The sequence below is a fragment of the Carex rostrata genome, chromosome 30 (genome assembly GCF_964058835.1).
Source record: "Carex rostrata chromosome 30, lpCarRost1.2, whole genome shotgun sequence".
Taxonomy (NCBI): domain Eukaryota; kingdom Viridiplantae; phylum Streptophyta; class Magnoliopsida; order Poales; family Cyperaceae; genus Carex; species Carex rostrata.
Window position 1 is genome coordinate 1,105,726 of NC_135947.1, and position 12,537 is coordinate 1,118,262.

The window sequence follows — 12,537 nt, forward strand, 5'->3', positions numbered from 1 at the left end:
TATATGCACTGCATATGCACATGGTTGCCTTACACATCTACTAAAACTTGATTGGTCTCCTTCGCACACTTATCATTGTATCTCTGATTAAATATAATAATAAACAATAAAAAAAATAGAGAAGAAATTTAAAACAGTAACATAAAAATGTACATGAAACCTATTTTAAAGACCATATTTGTTAAGAAGATAATCCAAATTACAAGATGCAAACTATTTTTCATTCACAAATTGGTCCTTCAAATTTTGGAAAGTATTTTCTATTTAATTACGCTACTTTTCAGGGACGGATTTACATATAGGCCAGGGGTGCTAAGTCACCCTATAATTTTAAAATTCTTAATTATGTATATTGAATTTTAATTAAACTTTTTAATTTTTTGAACTTTTATATAGTTTAGCACCCCTCATAAACTAACAAATATTTATTTGTAATCTAGAGGTTGAGTTCTAGTTGTTATGTGTGAGGTCATGGATTTAATTCCCACTAGTCACATTTTTTTTAGTATTTTTCACATATTACATTTTATAGATTAGCCCCCTATTTAAATTTTCTAGTTCCACCCCTACTCCTTTTATTGTTTGCATCAGCAAAATGTGCGTTAACAAAAGGTACATCCACGTCAAAAAAAAAATTTGTCAACATTAACAGACGACATCCATGTCATTAAACTATTAGCAACAAATTGAAATATAAAAATTGAAGAGGAGGGCTCAAATGCTCGATTTGCTTTCATACTCCAATCTTATCCCATGTCATTATTGTCAATTTTAAAGTCCAAACAGACGATCCGAACTGCTCAACATAATATTCACATTAAAATGTGCTTGGAGACCAATTTTTTTTTTTTTTTTGAATTTTTTTACTTAAAAAAATTAAGATAGGTGCAAAATTACTAATTTTTAGAAAAATTTGGACCATCTAAAAATATTGATTTTGTACATATCTTAAAAAATAGTTAAAAAGTTCCAAAAAGTTGTAAAATTTGGTCTCCAAACACATTTTAATGTGGATATCATGTTGAGCGGTTCAGATCATCTGTTTGAATTTTAAAATAAAAAATACAGATATGCAATACGATTGAAGCATGAAGGCAATGTGGAATTTGAGCCCTTCTCAAAATCGAATGGATTGCTATACCAATGTAAGTGGCAAGTGTATGATATGGAGTAAATTTTAGTAATCTCCAATATAAATTTATCCTGTTGAAAAAAAAGAAAAATATTTAAAATGACGCCATTATTATTTTATTGCTCCTACTACTATTAACAAATCATACAAGTTGATTGTCACTTATTGTTAAGAAGGAAAAAAATGAGTGAGGCTATGATGATATGATATTACAAAGCAGTCCTTGTTATGAGTTCATATTTTTGTTTTCAAAATATAAACAGTTGATCTAAATCATTCAATATGTTCTTCATATTAAAAACATATTCGGAAACAAAATTTTACATTTGTTAATTTTTATTATTATTTTTTTAGATAGATAGAAATTAACTTGATCTAAAGATTTTGCACCATGAGAAAGTAATTATTTTATCTATCTAAAAGAAATATATTCTAAAAAATGTTGAGATATTAAGATTGATTATTATAATTTTAAAAAGAAAAATATTAATTTACGGACGGATATTTAATGTGTGATTTACATATCACCATAGTTTCACTAAAAAAACAAAATTGAAAATTTGAGCAGTTGAAGCATTCAATTTTCCTTACCATAATTATTAGATTCTAATTCACCTGTCATTCTTATTCCATCTTTAAATCAACTATAGCTTCAGTACATGTGCGTTTACTTAATCTTAATGCGTTTTGTACTGCACGGTTTATAATCTTTTGTTGCGATTTGTGCATGAAAAAAATTTAACGGTTAGATTTTGAATAGCAAAATCTTGCTCTCCTATTTGAGTGGCATCCCTGAGAAGTAGCTCTCCTACTCCTGTTACACAATTTTTTATATATAGAATTAAAATAAAAATAATATAGGATGATGGATAGATTGTATGGTGATTTTGACTCCATGGAAAGAACTTAAAATAATATTTTGGTTCTTTTCGGTTTAGAATGTGTTCCTTTCAGTTTTTTAATATAATATATCTAACACAAAATAACTAATTCCACTGCTTCATGAAAGTCCTGGAACTGCCATTTATATATCATATTCACGATTAGGACAACCATGATCAGATTAAGTATAAAATTGGAGGTGTTGGCCATTATTTTTCTTCCATGTTGAAAGTGTTATAATAACATTAGAGTTGTTAAAAATAACAACACCTAATCAAAAGACCCAGGTCTAAAATTATTATTCTAAAATATTCTAGAAGCAATTTATAAAGCCGGTGGTTTAAAATTGTACTAGAAACTTGAAGAGATATGTATAATAGAGAGTAATCTAGAAAATACCCAAAACCAATTTTTACTATGACGGGTAGAATTAATTTGTAGAATCTAGAGATATCACCAGCTGACATAGATATAGTATAAATAGATGAGAGGGTCATGTAGTGATGTGTGTAAAATACAAATCCAATTATACTACAAATTCTTATAATCTCCTTTAAATATAAGAGAAGTTATTTAATAGCGTACTCATCTCTTCTAATATTTTTACAATCCAATCATTATTTCTAACAATAGTAGTAACAAAAGATGGATAAAAGAAACATTAAAAGCCAAAAACAAAAATTATCTGGCTTAATTTTTTTTCATGCCTAATATTAATTAGTAAATAATATTATTTTGTATGGACAACAACATTTTCTAGTGCTGAGTTGTTGGAGATGATGACATGATATGTTGGGTTAGTGGCGTCCGGTGCTGAGTTGTGGGAGGTGTGATGACAAGACCTGCTATATTAGTGGCGTCCAGTGTTGAGTTGTTGGAAACAGTGTTTTAAAATGCGGTTTTATTCATGCATGCGGAAGGCTACTGCATACCGCATAAGCGGTATGCGCAAGCATATGCGGATTTTAAAATAAAAATTCACGTATATATATATTCATATTCATATAATTGAATTTATATCCACATAACCAACATGAAGTGTGTCTTATTGTATATAAAAAAATACAATAATTTGGGATGAGATAGTAAAACTTTGCATAATGCATATGAACTTTTAATTACATGCGCTGCATATTACTTTTTAATCCACATATCCGCATATTCGGACCGCATGCTCAAAACTGCATGGAAGGAACTGCACGACATTCTGAGCATGGCTGCCGACTGCATAAGCATATGCGGCCGCATTTTAAAACAGTAGTTGGAAATGATAATGACAGAACTGGTAGTTGACTAGTGGTGGTGAATAAGATGCTAGCAGGCAAAAAGACATTTGTTGAAAAATTACACGAAATTTCAAAACTAATAATTATTCTTCAATACTTATATGTATTTAATTTTTTTTTTAAATTGTCTATAACTAATAAAATAAACAATAATTTAGAGATAAGAAATTAAATAATTATTTAAAGAATCTTGACGTATGTGTTCAGCTTAGTGTTTGCAAACGGGTTAGTTCAGGTCTGATTAAGTCCAAAACTCTATAGTTCATAGGTTGGTCCAGTTCATGGGTTGACACAATCCACGGATTAGAATGGTTCAAGTTAAGCGGGCCGGATTTGAAGGAAACGATCCAAACCCATGCCACAGCTTATGGTTCAGACCCACATGGATCGGACTCTAGTCTGGATCAATCTAGATTGATCTCGCTAGTGGTCCGGTCCAGATATAGACCGGCCGTTTTTTTTTTAAAACTCTATTTGAGCTCAATTCTTTTTGGTAGTTAGCCAAGTCATATCATGCAAACCGTCTAAAATCCTACCTCACAGAGATAAGCTGGAAGCAGCGGCAACGAGTGGTACAAGGCAACTACTGAACAGTGGTACTGTTTTGCAAAAATCAATGATCAGTCGTGATCTTATATAGATTCCACAATTATTATTGTAATCACATCAACTAATTGAAGTCGATCAGTACTCAATCAATGAAAGGGGTCCATATGATAGTATCATTTAAATAAAAATGTTTGTGAATTCTATTGATGATGTGGGTAGTCTCCATAAGTAGATTTTTCATATCTTTGATGTAGGTTTTGTTTATGGTATTTTCTTTTTGAACAAATATAGAAATTAATGGATATTATATGCAATACATATTAACAGTTGTGATTTCTTTTATTAAATCAATGTTTTAAATTTTAAATATAAAAAAATTACCGGCTATGATAATAGCAATACCAAGTGTTGTAATTGACTGGTTAAATGCATGATTGAACAATAAAATTTGCTTCAAAATTCATACTAATTTATAAAGTTTCGAAAAAAATAAGAACCTCTATAAAATTTTAAGAACAATAATCCTTGCATTGCACCGTGCTGCGGAACTCGTAATAGTAGAAAACAAAGACGGATCCAGTAAATATGAATGGGAATTAATTGGCTCCTATTTATTTTCAAAATTCTCATGCTACATTGAAGTATTAACATCTGGTTCCATTTCAAAATAGAGAAACAGATTTTGATTTAATTGTCAAATGAAAAATTTTCTTATGTTTTTTGATATAAAAGATAGTAAATTTAAAATTTAGATGAAGAATTATTTATACATATTAATGAATGAACGGCTTGATATTAAAAAAAATCCATGTCAAATGAAACTAATCAGCGTAATCAGTGTGCACATGATATTATATTATGCATTACACAAGACAGAAAATTGGTCCACTCAATTCAATAAAGAGCCCCTCTTGTAAAACTGCACTAAATTAATATAAGGAGGGACTCATTTTACAATATTTGTAAGTTACAATATCTTACAATAATTTAGTTTTGTGATATTTAAAGTCTAAACAGTTTATCTAAATTGTTCAACATGATCTCTACAATAAAATGTAATTGGAGATCAAATTTTATTTTATTTTTTGAATTTTTTTTACTATTTATTAAATATTTTATAAAACTGTTGTACTCAATATAACGATAGAATTGTATTATTCTATGAGGAGCCTCATGCCTTTCATACCTCATCATACCTCATATTTTATGTCTTCGTTCTCAAAGTCTAAAATGTCGATCCAAACCGCTCAACATGATATCCATATTAAAATATATTTGGAGCTGAAATTTTATAATTTTTGAAAAAAATTTATTATTTTTTAAGATAGATACAAAATCACTGTTTCTGAATGGTACAGAGAACCGGCTGATGTAGTAAAATAATGTAGTATTTTATTATTTCTCAACATGATATCCATATTAAAATATATTTGGAGTTGAAATTTTATAATTTTTGAAAAAAATTTATTATTTTTTAAGATAGATACAAAATCACTGTTTCTGAATGGTAAGAGAAACGGCTGATGTAGTAAAATAATGTAGTATTTTATTATTTTTACGATAGATACAAAATCACTATTTTATAATTTTTTACTATTTTTTATAATTTTTAGAAGTAAAATAATGTAGTATTTTATTATTTATAATAATTGATAAAATATTATTGGAGGAGCATACGTAAAAAGCTCCTAAATCTAGTAATTAATCCATTTTAGCTGATGGCACATGCAAATAAATTATCCTTTGATTGACTATACGATGCTAAATAAGTATAATCTAAATTATATGTCATTGGATTCTGACAGCTGAGATTGAGATGCAAATCCAATAGATCAGTAATAGGACCGCACTTTTGACCCAACCGATTTTTTTATCACATCACAAAACCGGCTTGTAAGTCACCTTCTATACCTAACAAAATATACTAATATTAATGTGCATTCCATTATAGTGCATATTGATAACTTTTTGTATATTAACCAAATTAAGTAAACATGAAAAAACAAAAAGAAAGAAATTTTGATGACGTGTAGTACTGGCGATCATTTTATTTGATGACAAAAAAAAGCCTTATATCCTTCAAAATTAAAGCTTTTGAATCAAATTCGAATGATGTGATTTAAATCAAATAATTTAGATAAAACCACGCCTGACGAATAAAAGCTCCTCATTCAAGACGCAAATTTAAAATCCAGCGTACATCGATTCAAGAGTAGTTTTAAAATTTTATTCTTATCTGAGTTATCTCATTCTTATCTCCTTGATTTTGAATTTAGATCCAGTGCGATGCTTGACCATGTAAAATGAGATCCGAGTCGTTCTGTTTTAATCTGACATGAATCTTAAAACAATTTTTTTTTATATTATAAATAGACATCGAATTGATTTAAACATGAATCTCCGTACCGTAAGGGATACTCAATTACTCACTACTTTATTTTAGCATTTGATTTGGTCCCCTGGCAAGTAATGTCAACTTGAAGTTTTTTTAGAATATTTTTCTATCCAGTGTTTTTCAAATAAATAACATAAACATTTATTTTTTAAAAGTTTGACGAGACAATATATATATTTTAAGAGAAGGGTTTCAACGTCTAATGTCTTTCTTATCTCATCATACCGGCCTCGTATTTTATATTTTCGTTTTTAAAGTTCAAATTGTCGATCTGAACCGTTCAACATGATATATATACTAAAATATGGTTAGGGATGAAATTTTATAATTTTGGAATTTTTTTTACTATTTTTTAAGATGGGTATAAAATAACTGTTTTTTGAACGGTTCAAAAACAGTGATTTTATAACAATCTTAAAACATAGTAAAAAGATTTCAAAAAATATAAAATTTCATCTCCATGCATATTTTAGTATAAATATTAAGTTGAATGGTTCGGATCGACAATTCAGACTTTGAAAATGAAAGTATAAAATATAAAGTATGACGAGGTATAAAGAGGTATGAAAAAGATGAGACATTGAAACCCCCGATCCACAATTGGTAGCCTCAGAATATACCTTCACTTGCTAGTTGCCACAAAAACCGACAGTGCATGGATGCCACATAAGATCTCAGCATACAAGGCGGGATCGCGCCAAAATACGGCAAAGCATGGTTCGTACGATTCCTTCCCTTTTGCAAAAAGGAAGTGAGAACGACGACGCGAAAAAGAGCACGAGTTCATTGGCGAAAAGATAAAAAGGTGAAAGAAATAAAAAAGAGCATCTCAGATTCTGAGTGTCTGTAGCTCTCCAAGACACACCAAACAGCAAATCAATCACAGAAAGGTAAAAGGAAACCTGACCACATGGGCCCCGTTGGGTGAGAGACAGAGGCATCATGCCTTCGTCTTCATGCCAAAGTTTCAAAGGTGGATGGTCTTGTTTCTTCGTTTTTGATTTTATAGAGAGTCCAGTTAAGCTATTTTTAAGTCAGGATTATTAGTTATTCTCATAATCTTAAAATTTTCAATTGTTTATATTGAAATGTGATTGATTTTTTTTTTTTTTTAAATTAAGCGTTTAGGTTCTTGTAAAATAATAAATGTGTGTTAACGGCATAGTGATTAATATTTGATTTGGTAGACAGAGAGTTAGAGACTTGAGTTCAAATTCAGCTGCCACATATTATAGTTTGGAAATATGAATTTATTTTCAAGTCAGGGTTCTTAATTATTTTCATAATTTAATTATTTTAATTATGTATATTGGAATTTGATAGTTTTAAAAAAAATGTTTATATGATTTTGGTTTCTAATAAAATGATATATACGTACTAATAGTTTAATGATTATTTGATGTAATCTATATGACATGCATATTATGTTCATAAAAAGTGTTTATATATGTAATATATATAATAGAGCAAAACTAGGGTGTAATATATAAAATCTAGTTTTGCTCTTCAGTGATCGGATTTAATAATTCTTGATGCGTCATTTTGGTGGTAAACATTTTGTATAAAAACAATCTCATCAAGATACATATGATTTGGATCAACATGCATGCATGCATCATACATTCATAATAGATTTTAATGCAACCATTCAAATACAAAACCATCCAATTATCATTTGTGCACATGCTCAGACACAGAGTCTGAGGGGGCCATGACCAAGCTCAATGAAAACAACATCCCTTTCATATAACTTTATTAATATTTATTAGTAATATTCATGATGGCTTCCCTTCAATGATATGCTACTATAGTAGGATTGATAATTTTATTTATAATTAATTTTAAATTGTTTGTATTATTTTAATTCTGGCGTTGAAGAAGAGTGTAGGTTCTTTTACTACTAAGAATTCAATTTTTTTTTTAAGGTCCAAAACTTTCGGTTTCTTATTTCTACAATATCTTTGTTTTTTTTTAAGTTTAGCGATGAAACTGTAAAACCCAATTAAAATAAAAACTATCAGACATGATTCATATAATTATATTTTTTTCACATAAATCATGAGGTTATGTTAATGAGAATCATGCAATTCTACTATTCTACGGTGGGGGTAGTTTTTGTACATTAATATTGCATGTTTTTTAAGGCCTTTACAAATAATAATTAAATATATAAACGGGGCAATATTTTACATATATATAAGGAATGTAACTTAGTTCATCTAACAACTTTGTAATTTTTGAATTTAAAACTATAAGCATGAAGGAGGCGTATAAAAGTATTTGAACTCTTCTACGTACTCTTCCAATGATAAAATTTAATTGATTGAAATCTATCTATCTCATAACTACTCAACTTTATTAAAATTGATGATTCGTTGTGAAAAGGGTCCAAATGTTCTTGTTTGCTTGAATCAGGCGTTGAGCTGTTGACTCAAAACTCGACGCAGTTCAAATACTAAATGTAAATCTTAAATTATGTTCAAACTTGAATTTATTAAACAAAGTCACGTTCTTTTATATAACATGAACAATTCTTTAATTTAAATTACCAAATGTAGTTACTTTTCCTTGAACCAAGTCTACCCAAAATCACCATTTTCAAGGTGCATATCTCTCATTTCACGACCGGAAAAAAGCAGACCACTTTAATTCAAACGCTCTCTCTCAAAAACCCCAACGAACAAAAGGCTGCGTCAATCCAAACACAAAATAACCATTGGACTCAATCTCAGCCGTCCATCTTATCTTCTCCCAGTAAAAATATTGCACAATGCTATTCGCTGTTGTGCGCGTAATTAATGTCTCAAAATCCAAACCAACCCACACATGTGCACAAAGAACCGAGTCCGTTTCTCTAAAGTAACTCAAATTTATGATCAGAATCAGAGACCTTTATTACCCGGTCAGAATCAGATCGGACGGTCTGGATCTAAAATGAAAATTGGAGTTAACTCAGGTGACATGAATTTTGCAAAGACCCAGGCGCAAACACACAAACAATCGCTCTTTTTTGAAGTTCCTTTCCACTTTATTGGAAATTTTGCAATTTTACCTTTCTCTTTCTCCCTTTGTCAGTTTGTTCTCTCTCTCATTCTCTGGATTTCATATTGTTCTCAGGAGGTAATAGATTAGGAATAATTCTCCAAGTTTGGTGCTTTTATGGTTGGAGATTCATCTATAGGACTATAGGTGAGGCTTGTACATTTTTATTAAGAGTTATTAATATCAAATTCTATTCTCGCAAAGTTGAATGTGATATATCTGTTTGGCATGCAATTAAGCTACATTCTTTTTTAGTGGAGTTGGTGTATCTACTCACATCTTTTTCAAAATTTTCTATTTGGTACTCGTAAGCAAACTACTGGTGCTTTTAAACCCTAGCTAAATTTTTTACACTTTTTAGTAGAAAAACCAAGTTTTTTTTGTTTTCCTCATTATCATGCCTTCATTTTTAGTTGAAATACTGTTATCTAATTGTTTGTGAAAGGAGCTGATCAATCTATGGGAAAATGATAAAATAAGATGACTAGTTGGGTTTTGTTGTCCCAAAAATTTAAGTGGTTTGGTTTTGTTATTAATTATAGGATTTGAACAAACACTATCCAATGTAGGTGATTAAATTTTCATGTTGTTGGATTTTGACACTTGACCTTATTTATTGCTAAGAAATAGCGACCACTTAACCTTTCTACTGTCGGTGTATAGCTTTGTAATTTGAATGTTACCTTGCAAAATTAAATTGGTTGGTAGATACATGGATGCCATTTAAATTTTGAATTGCACAAAATTGTTGCCAACAATTCAAATAATTGGGTGAGATCGATCTCGAATTTCGAGTTTTCAAACTAAATTGAAGTAGGTCATGACAATTTATTAGTTTGGTCTTTTGGGCCCCAATTTCCTCTTCACATCTTACCTTCCTAATAATTTCTCTCTACATTTATTGCTACTACTACACATATTGATATACATACCTATCTACATATCTAACATTTGGTTCCCATTCCCTCTTGCATTTCAAATAAATTAAACAGATCTCTATCCTGGCCATGTGGATGTTGGTTTAAAATATTAGCATTTGTCACCAGTAGGAAGCACACTTGCACTAACCCTACTATTTTTGTAAGCATTTCTTCCTGGTAGAGTGATACACCAATTCAAATTTGAATTATGTATTAATTCAACAATCTTTGTCCTTGTGTGCATCTTTACTTATTAATTACTTCTATCTCTTTCAAACTCTGACAGAGGTCATCTCTTACCATCTTCTCTAAAGCTCTTTCCAAATGCCAAGGTCAAGGTGAGTATAACAACCTACTAAATTGTTCTTCTATTATGCACTTATTTTTTTTTAAGCAGTTTACCAGTGTAAACTGACTCTCTGTTGTTTGAATCAGAGGAACTGAGTTGCCACAACGTCCGGCACCACGGGTCCCGCTCAAACTGAAGACCACGGCATGCACTGAAACTAACGGTGTAACCAATCATCGGTCCATGGTGGACCGAAGCCCCAAGGTCCATGTAGACCACCGCTCCCCTCGGAGCAGTAGCCCCTTGCATGAGGTAATAATAACACTAATTAATTACCTTTTTGTTGATTTAATTTGGTTAAGAGTTTGCCAATTGATTTTGAATTTTGTACTAATTATTAGAAAAAGCGTGGGACCCGTGTAGCAGATCTCGAGTCCAAGCTTGGTAAGGCCCAAGAGGAACTAAAGAAGCTAAAAGAACAATTGGCTTCAGCTGAGGCTGCTAAAAAGGATGCGCAAAGATCATTGGAGACAGCGAAAAAGCATGTGGGAAGGAATGAAGGTGTGGTAACGGGAGAAGTAACAGTGATAGAAGAAAGCAAAAACCTAGATGTTGAAAGCAAGGATCCAGAATTGGAAATTAAAGAATCAAGCGAAGTGATTGAACCAAAGGTTGAAGTGGTAGAAAGCGTGAATTCTGTTGTGACATCTATGACCGATGTTTTTGAAGTTATTACGCCTGGTGAAATATCAGTTGAGAAAGAAGAAAATATTGATCGGATTGAAGGTGAAGAGGTACAAAAAGAGAAAGAAAATGACGAAGACGAGGATGCCATAAAGATTATTGAAGAGGCAGTGCTCATACAAGAGGTGAAAGAGAAGGAGATCTCTGAACTGGATGAACTGAAAGCAAAATTAACAGAGAGAGAGAAAGAAATTGAAGTTATATCTGTGGAGAAAACAGAGATGAAAAGGAAAGCAGAGGAGGCGATGGAGCAAGCAAACAAAATGGAGGAAACAATGCGGGTTGCGGTGGCAGCTAAGGAGGCATTGGAGGGTGAAATGCGGCGGTTGAGGATTCAAACCGATCAATGGCGCAAAGCGGCTGAAGCAGCAGCTGCTGTTCTGGCAAGTGGGGATTGCGATATGAGGTGTGGTTCAATGGAAAAGGGTTTTATTGGATCAGGTGGAAATGGAAATGGCGGGTTTGGGTACGGATGGGGATCGCCTGGAGTCGGTGAGGAGGAGGAAGGGAAAAGGAGAAGCGGCAGTGGCATGAGGATGTTTGGTGAACTTTGGAAGAAGAGGGGACAGCAAAAGTAGATGGAGAACTGTTTGTTTATCTGTGGTGTCTCGTTGCGTGGAGTGCCACAGAGGTGTTACAGCGAGTTTGGAGTTCATGAGGTTTTTCTTAGCTTGAGAAATCCTCTTCTGTGATGTTTATTGGGTGTACTTTTTAATTATATTCTGATTGATCTATTTAATTTTGCTTATATGAATTGTGAACTTTGTTGTCAAGAATGGGAGGGGGGTTCTAGTGCTATGACAGTAGTATATTTAAAAAAGTGCAACAAAGGAACCAGACTTGTTGGGTTTGGGTGGTGGGGGGGGGGGGGGGGGGGGGGGGGGGTATCAGGTATGATTTTTCTGTTGAATTATGGTTATATGTTCTGGTTAATTTATTACATTTGATTTTGAACATTTGTTTTGGCATTTAAATTCTGAGTATGACTATTACAAGTTGGCTTGGTTTTAGTTTGAGTACTGTTGAGTGGAGACAAACTAGTTTGACCTCTTTTTAAATGCATTTATTATGCGAGAACAAATACATGGCTTTCTAATTTTTGATTTAAATTTGAGGAGGTTAATAGAAATTAGCTGAGAATAATTAGATAAAACTCTATTTATTTTTGCTAGTTTGATTCACCGGCCTAATTTAGTTGCAATGGGGCCTCGATTCATGTAGAAGAACAATAATGGTGCGATGGGGCCCCCATTCTTGTATGGATAAACCGCGAAGTTTGAACTTTGAACTAATAAAAA

At 31.6% G+C, this 12,537-nt stretch overlaps 1 protein-coding gene across 4 annotated transcripts; it reads left to right on the forward strand.

Annotated features, from left to right (window-relative positions):
- Positions 1-9,290: 9,290 nt before the first annotated feature.
- On the forward strand, positions 9,291-11,993 carry LOC144546835 (interactor of constitutive active ROPs 4-like). Of its 4 annotated transcripts, none has more exons than XM_078295401.1 (5): positions 9,291-9,433; positions 10,279-10,383; positions 10,495-10,544; positions 10,642-10,807; positions 10,897-11,993. In XM_078295401.1, exons 3-5 carry the CDS (start codon positions 10,531-10,533, stop codon positions 11,815-11,817), a joined length of 1,101 nt encoding a protein of 366 aa, XP_078151527.1. In that variant the 5' UTR covers positions 9,291-9,433; positions 10,279-10,383; positions 10,495-10,530; the 3' UTR covers positions 11,818-11,993. The 4 variants fall into 4 exon arrangements, with proteins under 4 accessions (XP_078151527.1, XP_078151529.1, XP_078151530.1 ...); XM_078295403.1 differs by having other exon boundaries at positions 10,279-10,366; positions 10,493-10,544; XM_078295404.1 differs by lacking the exon at positions 10,279-10,383.
- Positions 11,994-12,537: the final 544 nt, after the last annotated feature.